Below are 12,571 nucleotides of genomic sequence, written 5' to 3'. Positions count from 1 at the left end.
CAAGCACGAAAGCAGAGAGGTATGAAGGAGATTGAGAGGCAAGCGAGGAGGCGAGCAGCCAGAGGTTCGGCGCTTCAGCGGCAATTGCCGAAAGTGGCAGGTGAGCGGGTGAGTGGCGGAATGAAGTGTGCTTTGCCACCCGCATGTCTCTTGGCCGGTCTGAAGCTGATACTGTAGTGGAACATACGGTGAGCATGCTTGATACAGGAGTATGCACTGTCTACCAGATACATATTGGGGACAGAAAGGGATCTACAAGCTCTGAAAAATCTCATCAACCTCCCACGCCCCCTCCCACCTCTTGACATCCGCCGCTAACTCCGCTTCCTTCCCTTCTTCGAGCATCAAATCCAGCCCCAGATCTTTCCTCACCATCGCCCAGTCCCCAGTTCTGAGCCTGACCATAGGACAGAAATCATTCTTGCCATCACCGACATGCGCAATCTTGTCGAACGCGTCCCATCCGCCATTCTCCCTAATCCACCCGTCGAGCTCGGCGCCTTTGCACATGTTTGGATTGCACATGGTGCAGGCGTGCGGAGGGGCGGATGGGGGGAGATATGGCTCGATAAGCAGCCGATCAGGATGGGTGGGATCCCAGTGAGCGCGATTGCAGAAGAGTGCGGAGAACAGGTCGGAGATGCCGTGAGCCTGATACATCAGCCGGCGAGAATTGAGATGCGCAAGAGGGGAGGAGTGCAGGTAGTCCCAAATCAGACGTACCTCGAGGATCGTATTGATGTAGATCTGGTTCGAGTTGGATAAGCAGACGAATTTGGTGTCTGGCTTGCGCGCCTTCAGGCCAAGCACAGCGCGCTTCATCGCCGGGTGCTGGAGACAATCAGCGGGCACAGTGATCATCGGACGAATGCCTTACAAGAGGAATGGCAGCAATGGCTTCGAGAATCTGATCCTTGGTGATTCCCTCTTCCCAGAGCACCTTCATGGCTGCGTCACTGATCATCAGCTGTGATGCATCTAGTCAGCCACATGCAGCCAGCTGCGGGGCACGGCGGCAGGCGCAGGGCGCTCCTACTTGGCAGTGACGAGGAATGACTCACGTGATGGAAGGCATGAAGCAAGGCGCTTCCTTCTTACCCGCCTGCCATCCACGTCTGGCCTTGGTGGACAGGACCTCCAGCACCCAACGATCGGTATCCTGATCCACGAAGCTCCAGTCAAAGTCGAAGACAATCAGATTCTTTCCCTTGAGTACCATATTTGCGGATACTGTGTGCGCTTGGTGATGATATAAGTATTAGAGACCATTCTTTATAGTGCTTTATATAGCCCTCAGATAGTTGCTCATCCCTTCCATTGTACTGTTCAGCGACTATAGCTCCTTTCACCACCTGCTCCTGCTCGATTTTGCCACCTCGCTCCACCATCAACTGGAAGATACTGGTGGCTACAGGCACTATCCAGCTCTCTTATGGGGCTTTCAGCTTTTGGTATATCGAGCAGCAGACTGTAAGCACTGTACACTTGTAGACCCCATTGAGCAGCACGGCCGCAGCCTGTACCCGTCCAGCTGTACCCATGCCATGCCACTTTCACGCTTCAGGCACGGGTCGTTACGTAAACACCCTTTCACCCGCTGATATTTCCCCGCGAACGATCTCTCCTTCTATCACCTATCGCTCATCCATCATGCCAGCCTCAACTTCAGCCCTCTTATCAGCCATCCGACCCCGAACCGTCTCATTGACGGGGTACAATCACTTCCTTACCCCTTTACGGAAAATAATAATCGATTATGACCCATTATCGCCTTCTCAAGCTGGAATTAGGTCCGCTTTCACCCTGTTCTTGTTGTTGGTCCGAAGAGCAGTAGCTGATGAGCCAGGACATACTTGAAGAGTCCGATGGTGAAGATGGCAGAGGCCAACCCGGACATTGAGGTTTTGGTCCGGAGATTAAGAAGAGGGAAGGCCGCTGTGATTAGGGGGCATTATGGTATGTTCCCTCTCTACCGCAACTTGTCGTCTGCGAGCGCTCGAGTGATTCTGCTTGATGGACCCGGCTTACCAATAGTCAACGGGAGAGATAAGGTCATCTGTGTCAACGGCCTAGAAACCAATGAAATAACGAACAAAGTGAGCTTCACTGTCCTCAACGTCTTCTCACTCATTTGAGAATGAGAAACGATGAGTTCAAGCTGATACACCAGGTCGGCCTTCTTCTTTCAGCCTCGGGAGCCAAGCTCAAGCCGCTCAAGAACCTCACGCTTGAGGCCGCGCCTGGTGCGGAGTCTGCGCGGGGTATCTGGAGCGCCTTGCATGATGAGCGTAAGCCGGGCGGGGGGTATAGAATATAGGAGAGTAGAGAGCATGTACATCTTCGGATACCTATACAGGCAGCGGGAAGAGCAGGGTGAGGCGCAACAGTAATCACTGACGCTCTCCTTATCGGTGGCTTCCCATAAGCCATACTGACTGTTGCATCTAAGGGTACGAGCCGCAACCGCCGCACCCCCTTCCCACCCTACCCTACAACGTCTGGAAGATCTCCTCGACCTCCCAAGCCCCCTCCCACCGCTTCACATCCACCTTCAACCCCTTCTCCGCTCCTTCCTCCTTCACCCTCCCATCCAACTCCATATTCTTCCTAACTAGCGCCCAATCCCCTTTCCTCATCCTCACAATGGGACAAAAGTCATTGCCCCCATCCCCGACATAGCTCACCCTGTCCCATGCCTCCCATCCCCCATTCGCGGCCATCCATGCGTCAAGCTCGTCCCCTTTGCACATGTTGGCCAGGCAGCCAATTTTGCAGCCGTGCGGCGGGGACGTAGCGGGCAGGCGGCGGCCGATGTGTAGGAGAGAGGGGTGCTCGGCGTCCCAGTGGGCGGGGTTGGTTATTATTTCAGAGAAGAGATTGGTGAGGCTGTGTTTCTAGCATGTCAGCGCGAGGTCTGCCGGATCTTCGAGCTGCGAGGCGAGGACAGGAGCGTACCTCCAGGATAGTCCCAATGTAGATCTCGTTCGAGTTGGAGAGACAGAGGAAGGTCGTGTCTGCCAAGCGCTCCTTCAAGCCAAGCACAGCCCGCTTCATTGCGGGATGCTACCGCAGTCAGCCACAGCGTCCTAAGGTGCCGGTCCTGTACCCTAGAAGACGAATAGGAGCACTCACAAGGGGCAGCATCCGCAGAGCATCCAAGATTTGCTCCTTCTTGAAACCCTCGGCATGGAGATCCGCCATGGTCTCGTTTCTGCCATATCAGCTCTTCCTTACATATCTCCTCTCCCAAATTCTCATGACCTCCCATCCAGTCAGAGACGTGAGTATAGTCGCATGAAATGAATGACCTACACAACGTCTGGGGTACACTGCGACCCGCCCGACTTTCTCGTCTGCAATACCCGCCTGAGCGGGGTCGAGAGCACCTCAAATACCCAGCGGTCTGTGTCCTGGTCGACAAACGACCAGTCAAAGTCGAATACTACGAGGTTGCGGGGCATCTTATATACAGGTCAAATGCGATTTTAGAATGGACAAGATGGGGATGAGAAAGAGCTTGTGTTTGGCTCGAGTCTGACTTTTTGGCCAGGAACGTGCCCGGTGGAGGTGTGTGTGTGTCATGTGTGGCAAGTGGCACAAGCCTTGGTGTGCCCCTGCCGCTTCGTATCTCCCTCTGACCTGAGCCTGGCGATGAGTCCTACGCTCCTCCCAGAGCGCCGAGACCTCAAGAGGCTATACTGCAATTGTCCATAGATTACATACTCTACCCCTATCTCCAAAATCCCTAGTGTAATCCCAAGCCCGACCGGACCGCATCCGTCAACGGCCACTCCCCATTTGTCCAGTCCCCGTCTACGCTAAAGACATTGCATCCTCTCAGACCCGCCTGGGCTGCGAATTGGCCTTTGAGGGACATGGACTGCGGGTCGTCGTATGTCACGATCTGGCCCGACTGGGTTGATTTGAGGAAGGGCTATTACATCAGCTAACAGGTTTACACACAAAAGAGATCAATGAAACGGGGCTTACAGTACTGGAGCACTCGTCCCATATCCGCTCAAACCCACCCGCACCGACCCAGTTCCCATCCCAAGACTTCTGCAGCGCACCCTGTCCGACCAGATCATGCCACATGACCTGCCCCTCGGTCGTACTCCACCCCGAAGAAACAGTCGTGAACCGCTTCTCCATCGCCCGGCGCTCACGCATCGGCCACATGTTGCTGGCATTCACGGGCGCCTGGTCGGGCACGTCCCGCTGACGGAGGGAGGTGGCCCAAGATTGCTGGAGATAGCCGTAGGCCGGGACGCCGATGGTTATTTGGGAAGGGTCGAGACCGGCCTGGGTCCAGGACGAGACGGAGGCGTAGGCGTTCGCGAGGGGTTGCGTGGAGTTGCCGCATGCGTCAGAGAGGGGGGCGTTGGGTCCGGGAGTAGATGAGGCTGGGAATCAGCTGGATTGTCTCGATGCAATAAAGTGTACTCACAGCCCCAAATATCGTAGTTCATGATCAAGATCCAGTCAATCACCGCCGCAAAGCCCTTGACGTTGCTCAACGGGGAGCCGTTCGAGCCGGTAAAAGGCCAGACTTGGGTAGCGAGGGTGATGAGCGCTCCGTCCGGCAGGGCAGCTCGGAGATCTTGAAGCATGAGGAGGTAGTTGGCCGAGTCTTGGGGAGAGACAATGTTTCCGTCTGCACCGCCAGCTCCGGGGTACCTAGACATCAGCTTAATTCTCATCTTGTGGTATTATCTACTCACTCCCAGTCAATATCAATCCCGTCCAGGTTGTACGTGTGATACGCGTCCACCATCGACTTGACAAACACCTTGCGCCGTGCCGGATCCGCCGAGATCGGGGAGAAGAACTTGCTTCCCGTCCATCCGCCGACCGATAGCTTGACCCGCTTTCCGTGGGAGTGCGCCGCCTTGACCAAACGGTGGAGGAGATCCGACGACTCGTATTGCGTAAACTCCAACCCGCCGGCTTCGGTAGGGATGGCGAATGCAAAGTCGAGGATGTCGAATCTGCTGTAGTCGACATTCTCGGGGGCGAGGTACCACGAGGACCAGTCGGGATAGTAGCCCGCAAGGATTCGAGAGGGGACGGGAGGGAGGCCATTGGATGGTGCTGGAGAGGGCGAAGGAGATGGAGATGGCGAGGGAGAGGGGGAAGGAGAGGGAGAAGGAGAGGGCGAGGCAGAAGTAGAGGTGTGCGTCTTTGAGGGCGAGGGGACAGGGATGTCCGCCTCGGTCAGGGTTTCCTCAGCGGAAGAGGAACTGGATGTCCGCGTAGACGACGAGTGAGAGGATGAGTGGGAAGTTGAGGAGGCTGCATGTGTGGAAGAAGCATGCGAGTGGGTCGAGGTGACCGCCGCTTCAGTCAACGAGCTCTCCGCGACGACAGATGACGACGCAGCGGAGTGACTCGAGCTGGCATGTCCTGAGCTGGCCGAGGCGTGCACAGACACCGAGCTCGACGCCTCACCCATGTGGGATGAGGCGGAGCTACCAGATGCCGAGTGACTAGCTGATGGTACAGCAGTCGCGCTGGCAGAGTGCGAGGATGAGTGCGTAGTAGACCGAGATGAAGGTGGGGCAGACTCGACGACGATGCTCTGGTCCGTTGAGCTTGAGGCGACGTGGGTGTGCGAAGCGGAGGCAGTGGGCAAAGCCTCGGCAGACGAGGCAGTGACCGAATGGGAGGATCCGGTGTGCGATACCGATGACGCGGATGCCGACGCCCCGCTCGCAGAGTGAGACGACGAGTGAGGCGACGGAGCGACCGAATCGACATGTACGGTCCCGGTGGGAGAAACCGAGTGGCTCGCCGTACCACTATGCGTCGCTGGCGGTGACAGGAGCACCGACGATTGAGACCCCGGAGCGATAGGTATAAATACCGCCTGATCCGTTGGTTGTACCCAGACAGTCTCCGTCTGGGTCACGAGATGCCACATCGTTGTTGTGGCCGTGATGGGCATGCCGCGCTCGTCAAGCCGGACGACGTCCCGCTCGTCATGCTGCAGCTGCGCCGGGTGAGGTCCGACCGGTGGCCGTTGTGCCTGCTGCGCCTGCGCGAGGACGAACGGGAGGGTAAGGAGGAGGGTGGAGAGGAGCATGTTGAGTGAGTGTGGGGCGAGAGCCGGCTCGAGATTTCTACGGAGAAGGGGTCAGTACCAGCCTGACCGAGATGATAGAGGATGAGATGAGGATGAGGATGATGCTGAAGTCGTACTCACCAAGCTCGAAGTTGGCTTTGGCTTTGCTGTGCTCAGTGGACTTTGCGCAGAGGCTTGGGAGGAGAGGAAGGGAAGAGGCTGAACGCATCCTGAGCGCTTCTTTCGACATGGCTCTTTGGATGGACTGCATGGACTACTACTTTCTGATCTGTCTCAGCCTATCGGTGGGAGAGGAGAGGCAGCTTGTGAGGGTCATACCAAGTGATCGCCAGTTTGAGACAAGAAAGAGTTGCATCGGGTGGACCAACCTTCGGAGGGACCGGAACGGATTACGAGAAGAGAAGCCGGGGCCGGTTTCAGTTTGGGTCCGCTAATGAGAAATGGAAAAGCTAATGAGCACTAGAAAACTATTCTTATTAGAAACAGTCCGTGCGCGCACTGGCGGCTGTACTGAGCCAAAAGTCGCAGAACTTGCATTGGTCCTTCGCCTATAGAGTCTCATCTACATACCATATAATATAAGGACAACCGCTGTACCAAGAGACAGTCTGACCAACAGAACTACCAGCCAAAATGGTCCTCCCAAGTCAGATTCTGCCGCAACACCAAACAGATCCCCTCGTCACCCTCCCTCTCCCCTCCCCTCTCCCTCCTTCGCCATTACCCGCGCTCTCGACCTTACTCGCACACTTCGACACCCTCCTCGCAGATCCATCAGGATCCAAAAATGTCGTCCCGCCCATGATGATCGCAACGGCGATGCGTCAGATCAACCGAGACGCACACGCGCTATTGAATGCTGGAAGGGTGGGTGCGGCGGAATCGAGGGCGGAGCTGGATAGGAGGGATACCGTGCTGAGAGGGGTGGAATACGAGCGGAATCGGATAAGAGAGGAGATTGAGCGGTGTCTGGAATACGTGTGCGTATTCCCTGCATAAAAGCGGAAGGATGGGCTGATGAGGCAGGCCGGCATATACGGGTGCGGAATTACCAGATAGACAGGCCTTCCTCGAGTCTGCTTCTGAGGAGGTCAAGTCGGGTCTTCGTGAGTGTCCTGACTTTTCATGAGGGTCAATGCTGACCGAGCAGCCAACGTCGGATCAGAAGAGTACGACTACGCCTTGATCATCGCTCAATTAGAGGAGGAGTTGAAGGAGATCGAAGAGTAAGCTAATGGTCGCCATCACTGACCTCATCAAGCTGACGCTCCGCAGACGGGAAGTCGACGTCGCGGCTCTGACCAAGGACCGGGATAGCCTTATCAAGGCCAAGAAGGAGATCAAGCTCAAGTTTGATTTGACGGAGACTTGGTTGACCGACTATGCGAGAGTAAGTATTAGGTCCAAGTCTTAATAAGGAACATGCTGATAGTCAGTCAACCTCGGTCCTCCTTAGTCGGCTTAAAGAACCGCTCAAAATCAACGCTCCTGCCTTATCTGCATTATCTTTAGCCAGCGTGCCCGCCACCACCACCGCATCTACCTCCGTCACGGAAATCACTGTGTCCTCCCCGACGCCTGCGCCAGCAGCGGATAGCTCGGTCCTCCCCGAACCAGAGAGCTCGGTCTTACCAGAACCAGAAGAGGCCGAGCGGATGGACACTGCGTAGTGCGTGCGTGATGCTGAACCCACGGTGGCTGTTCTGAAGTCCGGGCTGCAAGTGTAATATCCTAGACATTGTATCATCTAGCTACTCCAAAACAGATCTATGAGTATGTACAACTTAATCTAGCTTCCTTCTATCACCCGACACCCCATTCCCGTTCCCCTTGCCCTTCCCTCCATTCACTCTCAGCGTCTCCGCACTCCCTCTCCTGTCCCTGAGCATCATCTCCACCTCCTCCGCCGGGCGCGCAGCCTCTATAGTGGGACTGCCGGCCGTGCTTCCCCTGACGCTCCCTCTCGGGCTTGACCGCGCCGAATCGAGCGATATCCGCGCCGGATTGGGACGGGATCTGGGAGGGGGCACCGATAGCCCTCCAGCCGGCGGAGGGGGGATGAAGAAGAAGTTTGACAGCTTGTCCGCGAGACCTGTGCCGCTCGAAGGGGCTGATGTGGGCGGGCGGAGGCGGACCATGGACCCGCCCGAGCTCGCTGTGAGGCTGGATTTGCGGGATGGGGCGGTCTCGTGTGAGAAGTTCAGATCGTTTTGGATGGATAGGGGTGGTAGAGGAGGTGAGGAGGAGGGAACGATTGGGCGGAGGGATGATGGGGGACGAGGGCCCGAGTCGAATGAGGTGCGGGAAGAGTCGGGAGGTTTTGGGGGTTTTGGGAAGAAGCGGAGCTGTGAAGATGGGATACGAACTATATCGACCGTGCGAGTGTGAGGTGGACCTGCTGCTGGTTCCATGTGTGGGAGCGAGGGAGGAGATGGAGGTCGCTCGTCTAGCGTATCTCCCCATCCGCCGGTCGAATGAGCTGAAGCAATGGGACTGAAGCTGCTCCAAGGATCGACGTCCTCACCCGACAACGCCGCCTCGCTCGTCGAGCGCGTCATCTGTGGCTTCCACAAGGAGGGCGATTGCGTTGCTACCGCCATAGACACAGCCCGCCGATGTCCCTTCTCCATCTCTGCCGAGTCATCGGTCAGATCGATGAGATTCGGCGTCACCTCCCTCTCCCGTCCCTTGCGGTTCCCAGGGTTCTTCGGAGCGAGCGTGACCTGCCCCTCCCCCGGTCCGCGTATGAGCGTTTCGCTCGCCTTGTTCCACTTGCACGCTTCGAGCGGGACGTAGAGGTGTCGACGGAGATGGACGGGATCGGACGGCCAGAGCTTGTTGGTCTTGCGAAGGGTTGCGAGCTGTAGTGTCAGCTCCACTCGGGTGTCGCAGTACCTCAACTTACATCTATCCCGTAGAGGAGCGCTATTCCAGCTAGAGACTCATTGGGCTGGACCTTCTCATCAGCTCGATCCATACCGGACATACCTGATGTATCAACACCTCTACCTCTCCACCTCCCTGCGCTTCATTCGTGCTCATCCGGAGCATGTCCAAACTCCCCTTCCGGCTCCCTTCCTCACTTCCATTCCCTCTACTGCTACCCGCCCTTCTCTCCAGATCGCTAGTCAGCCTCGTGAGATTCGGGCGAGACACATCGCTCAGAACCTCAACATAGCTGTCCTCGCTATGCCTCGGGGGAGAGTCGGTCCGATATAGCGGGTGTCCTTGGCCTTGGGCGCCAGTATCTCCGTTGGTCGGTATAAGGGGTCGACGGCGAAGTAGGGAGGGCTGCCGGGAGTGTGTCTGACTCGGAGCAGGGGAAGGGGTCGGTGGAAGATCAGAGGACAGGCCCAAGCCCCAGATATCGCGCTCGCGCTCTACTGGTCGGAGAGCTGAAGGGGAAGCGGGAGAGCGCCGACTGGGTCCGGCGGCATTCGCGTTCCTCCCGGTGGACGCGGACGACCCGGTGCCGCTCACTGTAGCTGTCGCCATTGTACAGGCTGTTTCCAGAGAGTGCCATGAGCGTGATGTGGGGTGTCTAGGGATAGAGTAGGGTGGGTCGAAGCATGATGGGTAGTGGAGAGACGGATCCGGGCGACGCGCGACCAACTCACCAGATCGTTGGCTGCTATCTCTTGTCCTTGCATCTCCTTTCTCCAATTTACCAAGCGATACATCAAGGCTCGAGAGCACTACTGCCAACAAGATGGTCAGTCTCCGGTATCCTCATGGTATTGGGCGAGAATCAGCTGCTGACCTCCGCAGCCGCCCAAAAAGATGGATGTCCACCACATCACGTTCCACTTCTATCGCTCAGCCGTCCTCCTCAGCGTTCCCGGATCAACGCAAGTTTCCTCTTCTACCTCGCTGTTCCATCCGACCTCCTTCTCCTCTTCGCATCCTCTCGCCGACTCTAGATGATACAGTCCTGCAGCTGACCTCGCAGAACAATAGCAGCCCTCAAAGCCCAACTCCTCCCCGCTCTCAAACCCTTATCAGCCGATCTCCCCTTCCCGCCGTCCTCAGCGGCCGATATAAAGCTCTTTGAAGAGCGCACTGTGGAGGGTGCAGAGGGAATGCGGGATCTGGAGGATGATGAGGCGGGATCAGGGGGGAGTATACAGAGCCTGGGGTGGAAGAGGTGGAAGAGGGTGTTTGTGAGGTATGTACCTTTGTCCGTTCTGTTGGGGCAAGGAGAGTGAGGGGATGGAGCTGGGCTGATGAGACAGCTTTAAGGGCGAGAATGGACTCTTTGAGGAGCCGGTATATACGATACCTGACGTAGACGACGAGATGCCAGAGGGAGCGGAGGGTATGTGATATCAGATCTAGAACTGGTTGGCAGGTTGTGCGACGGCTTCATTGTCGTGTTAACTTCGCGCGATACACAGACGACCTGACCGGCCTGACTCTCGGATGCCAAGGAACGCTCAGCCGCGGAGATCTCACAGGGCAAGAGCTTTCGGGCGGACCCTTGAGACCGACAGGCATTGTGTCATAAGCTGTGATGTACTGACCACGACCGGCTGACCGAGGACATTCTGAGCGCTGAGCCCGCCAGACAGTCTGATCTGAGCACTAATCCGCTAGTCGAGGTCTCATGGAATGTTCTGGCGCCTTCTTCAGGCTGGGGGCGAGTGCCCCAGATTGTCTGAGAGTGACGCTACCCCTTGTGCAGAGCCCGAAGGACAATCTGTCTCAGGGGCTTGTCAAAGGAGTCAGGGATGGGGGGAGTTTCTGGACGGTGTCCGACCGAGGCGAAGAGGGCCACGCCATCGGCCACCGCCCTCTTATCATCCTCACATACAGCTCATACCCAACATCATACAGCATACGACAGATCGAACACCATGAGCTCCTCGACTTCACCAGGACCGCAGTCCATGCAGCAACTCCTCCACGAACTCAAAACGATTGGAGATCCACGAATCTCTGAGGTGACTCGCCGTGCGACAGCCCAGATTCATGCGGCTCGCGACCTCGGCCTCGATCCGGATACTCGGTTCTATGGCCTCATGCGGACGCAGGACCTGGAGTGGCTTCCCGTTTCCATCGCATCGAGTCTCGATGAGATGTCTTACGGAGTCGACAAGCTGGTGAGTGACAGGGCGCTGAAGACCCTTCTGGCAGCCAAGGCTGCCTTTGTCGAATTTCGAGAATCGCAGGGATCCCAGTCAATCGACGAGTGTCTGAATTGGATGGTGAGTCAGCCGGACTTCGAAACAGTCGACACCCGCAGGAAGCTTTCTGCTTTGCATGGCATGCGAGTCATATCCTCAGCGGTCGGACATCCTGTCGTCAAGGCAGCCCTCGACCATGCGGCGACCAAGTTTCAAGAGAAGTCTGCCATGATTGCCGAGCTCCGTACGGACCTCTCAGAACCCGGGAGAGACATGAACATCGCTCTTGATCAAGCGCTCCATTGCTTGTACACTGCGAGGCCGCTTCCGTTCGGAATCCTCGCCACCGAGGTCGAAGCCGACATCTCAAGCTTCCTGCGCGATGGCACTCCGCTGTCGGGTGGTACGTTTGGAGACTGGCCTTTGAAGAAACTGGCGTACGAAGCTGCCAAGGACATGCTCAGCAAAGAGGACCCGGGCGAGAGTAACTTAATCTCCATTGCTGTAGCTTATGAGCTGACTCGTAGGCTGAGAAGACAGTTTTCCCAAGCGCCTCAGGTACTGTACGCCCAGCCTGCGGGCGGATACCGCCTTCATCGAAAGCCTCCTCATCGACCGAGCGCTGGTTCTCGGATCGCGTGGGGAGGTCGACAACGCGAAAGACCGCCAGGCTCTGACTGAAAGGTGGGCACGGGTACGGGAGGTCTACGCTCGTGTCGCCGAAGACGCATACTCTTACATGCCTGACGAAGCCCCGCAGAACCTCGACCAGAGAGACTCTGCACTTCTGACCTGTGTGTCCAACCTGTTCCCCGCTCAAGGAAAGAATCTGGCCAAAGCCATCCGCGCGCTGGGGCTGCATGATCACGTGGACACCGCCGTTGAAAAGCTCGAAGCACCTTTCTACCCGAAGGAGCTTTCGGACAAGATTATGACAAAGCTCAACTCTGACGAATCTGCGAAGCTCAACTTCAAGGTCGACAGCAACCCTACAAGGCGAGACATTTTCGTTGCGTGGGCAAAGAGACGCAATGGAGAAGAGGCTCCTACCGGTGAAGGAACCCATGCAGGAGAGAAACCACTCCACCAGCAATCAGGGAGGGAGGAGCAAAAATCGCAGGATCAGGACAAGTCGGAGTGAAGGATGACAGTGGATTCAGGATGGCTGACAGGAAATTCCTTTCTCGTGCGGTTTGAAATTCTGCAGCTACCACAGATGTATGAGATGTGTATAGATGACTGGATTGTCAGGAGTATCATCATATATTGAGTCAAAGCAGGGCTTGCTCGTGGGACGGCGTCTTTTAGCCGTCTCTCCCAAGTCGCCCGCGGATCACCTAAAAAGTTAAAAGGGCCGAGTGCCACA

General features: G+C 56.6%; 8 protein-coding genes across 8 annotated transcripts; 4 read left to right on the top strand and 4 right to left on the bottom strand.

Moving 5' to 3' along the window:
- Positions 1-252: 252 nt before the first annotated feature.
- MKK02DRAFT_38843 (phosphatase phospho-type) lies at positions 253-1,219 on the bottom strand (the record flags this gene model as incomplete). The annotated part of the gene is made up of 4 exons (XM_053090314.1): positions 253-651; positions 724-831; positions 878-956; positions 1,062-1,219. 4 exons carry the CDS (start codon positions 1,217-1,219, stop codon positions 253-255), a joined length of 744 nt encoding a protein of 247 aa, XP_052943948.1.
- A 431-nt stretch (positions 1,220-1,650) lies between these two features.
- Positions 1,651-2,317, top strand: MKK02DRAFT_38842 (uncharacterized protein; the record flags this gene model as incomplete). Its single annotated transcript, XM_053090313.1, has 4 exons — positions 1,651-1,790; positions 1,847-1,956; positions 2,035-2,096; positions 2,171-2,317. The coding sequence occupies 4 exons, from the start codon at positions 1,651-1,653 to the stop codon at positions 2,315-2,317; spliced, it is 459 nt and encodes a 152-aa protein (XP_052943947.1).
- Positions 2,318-2,489: 172 nt separating this feature from the next.
- MKK02DRAFT_38841 (phosphatase phospho-type) lies at positions 2,490-3,461 on the bottom strand (the record flags this gene model as incomplete). The annotated part of the gene is made up of 4 exons (XM_053090312.1): positions 2,490-2,894; positions 2,956-3,063; positions 3,133-3,211; positions 3,313-3,461. The coding sequence occupies 4 exons, from the start codon at positions 3,459-3,461 to the stop codon at positions 2,490-2,492; spliced, it is 741 nt and encodes a 246-aa protein (XP_052943946.1).
- A 284-nt stretch (positions 3,462-3,745) lies between these two features.
- On the bottom strand, positions 3,746-5,452 carry MKK02DRAFT_17579 (glycoside hydrolase superfamily; the record flags this gene model as incomplete). Its single annotated transcript, XM_053085809.1, has 4 exons — positions 3,746-3,934; positions 3,991-4,403; positions 4,448-4,677; positions 4,722-5,452. The coding sequence occupies 4 exons, from the start codon at positions 5,450-5,452 to the stop codon at positions 3,746-3,748; spliced, it is 1,563 nt and encodes a 520-aa protein (XP_052943945.1).
- A 1,263-nt stretch (positions 5,453-6,715) lies between these two features.
- On the top strand, positions 6,716-7,538 carry MKK02DRAFT_28845 (uncharacterized protein; the record flags this gene model as incomplete). The annotated part of the gene is made up of 5 exons (XM_053087653.1): positions 6,716-7,062; positions 7,109-7,188; positions 7,233-7,308; positions 7,358-7,472; positions 7,515-7,538. The coding sequence occupies 5 exons, from the start codon at positions 6,716-6,718 to the stop codon at positions 7,536-7,538; spliced, it is 642 nt and encodes a 213-aa protein (XP_052943944.1).
- A 328-nt stretch (positions 7,539-7,866) lies between these two features.
- On the bottom strand, positions 7,867-9,577 carry MKK02DRAFT_38838 (uncharacterized protein; the record flags this gene model as incomplete). Its single annotated transcript, XM_053090311.1, has 3 exons — positions 7,867-8,943; positions 8,988-9,038; positions 9,071-9,577. The coding sequence occupies 3 exons, from the start codon at positions 9,575-9,577 to the stop codon at positions 7,867-7,869; spliced, it is 1,635 nt and encodes a 544-aa protein (XP_052943943.1).
- Positions 9,578-9,791: 214 nt separating this feature from the next.
- On the top strand, positions 9,792-10,405 carry MKK02DRAFT_38837 (uncharacterized protein; the record flags this gene model as incomplete). Its single annotated transcript, XM_053090310.1, has 3 exons — positions 9,792-9,805; positions 10,032-10,247; positions 10,315-10,405. 3 exons carry the CDS (start codon positions 9,792-9,794, stop codon positions 10,403-10,405), a joined length of 321 nt encoding a protein of 106 aa, XP_052943942.1.
- Positions 10,406-10,935: 530 nt separating this feature from the next.
- MKK02DRAFT_38836 (uncharacterized protein) lies at positions 10,936-12,346 on the top strand (the record flags this gene model as incomplete). The annotated part of the gene is made up of 2 exons (XM_053090309.1): positions 10,936-11,689; positions 11,742-12,346. 2 exons carry the CDS (start codon positions 10,936-10,938, stop codon positions 12,344-12,346), a joined length of 1,359 nt encoding a protein of 452 aa, XP_052943941.1.
- Positions 12,347-12,571: the final 225 nt, after the last annotated feature.

Source organism: Dioszegia hungarica (assembly GCF_025882075.1).
Source record: "Dioszegia hungarica strain PDD-24b-2 chromosome Unknown MKK02contig_16, whole genome shotgun sequence".
NCBI lineage: Eukaryota > Fungi > Basidiomycota > Tremellomycetes > Tremellales > Bulleribasidiaceae > Dioszegia > Dioszegia hungarica.
Note: the sequence above shows the minus strand (reverse complement) of the source record. Positions and strands in the feature narration are given on the sequence as shown.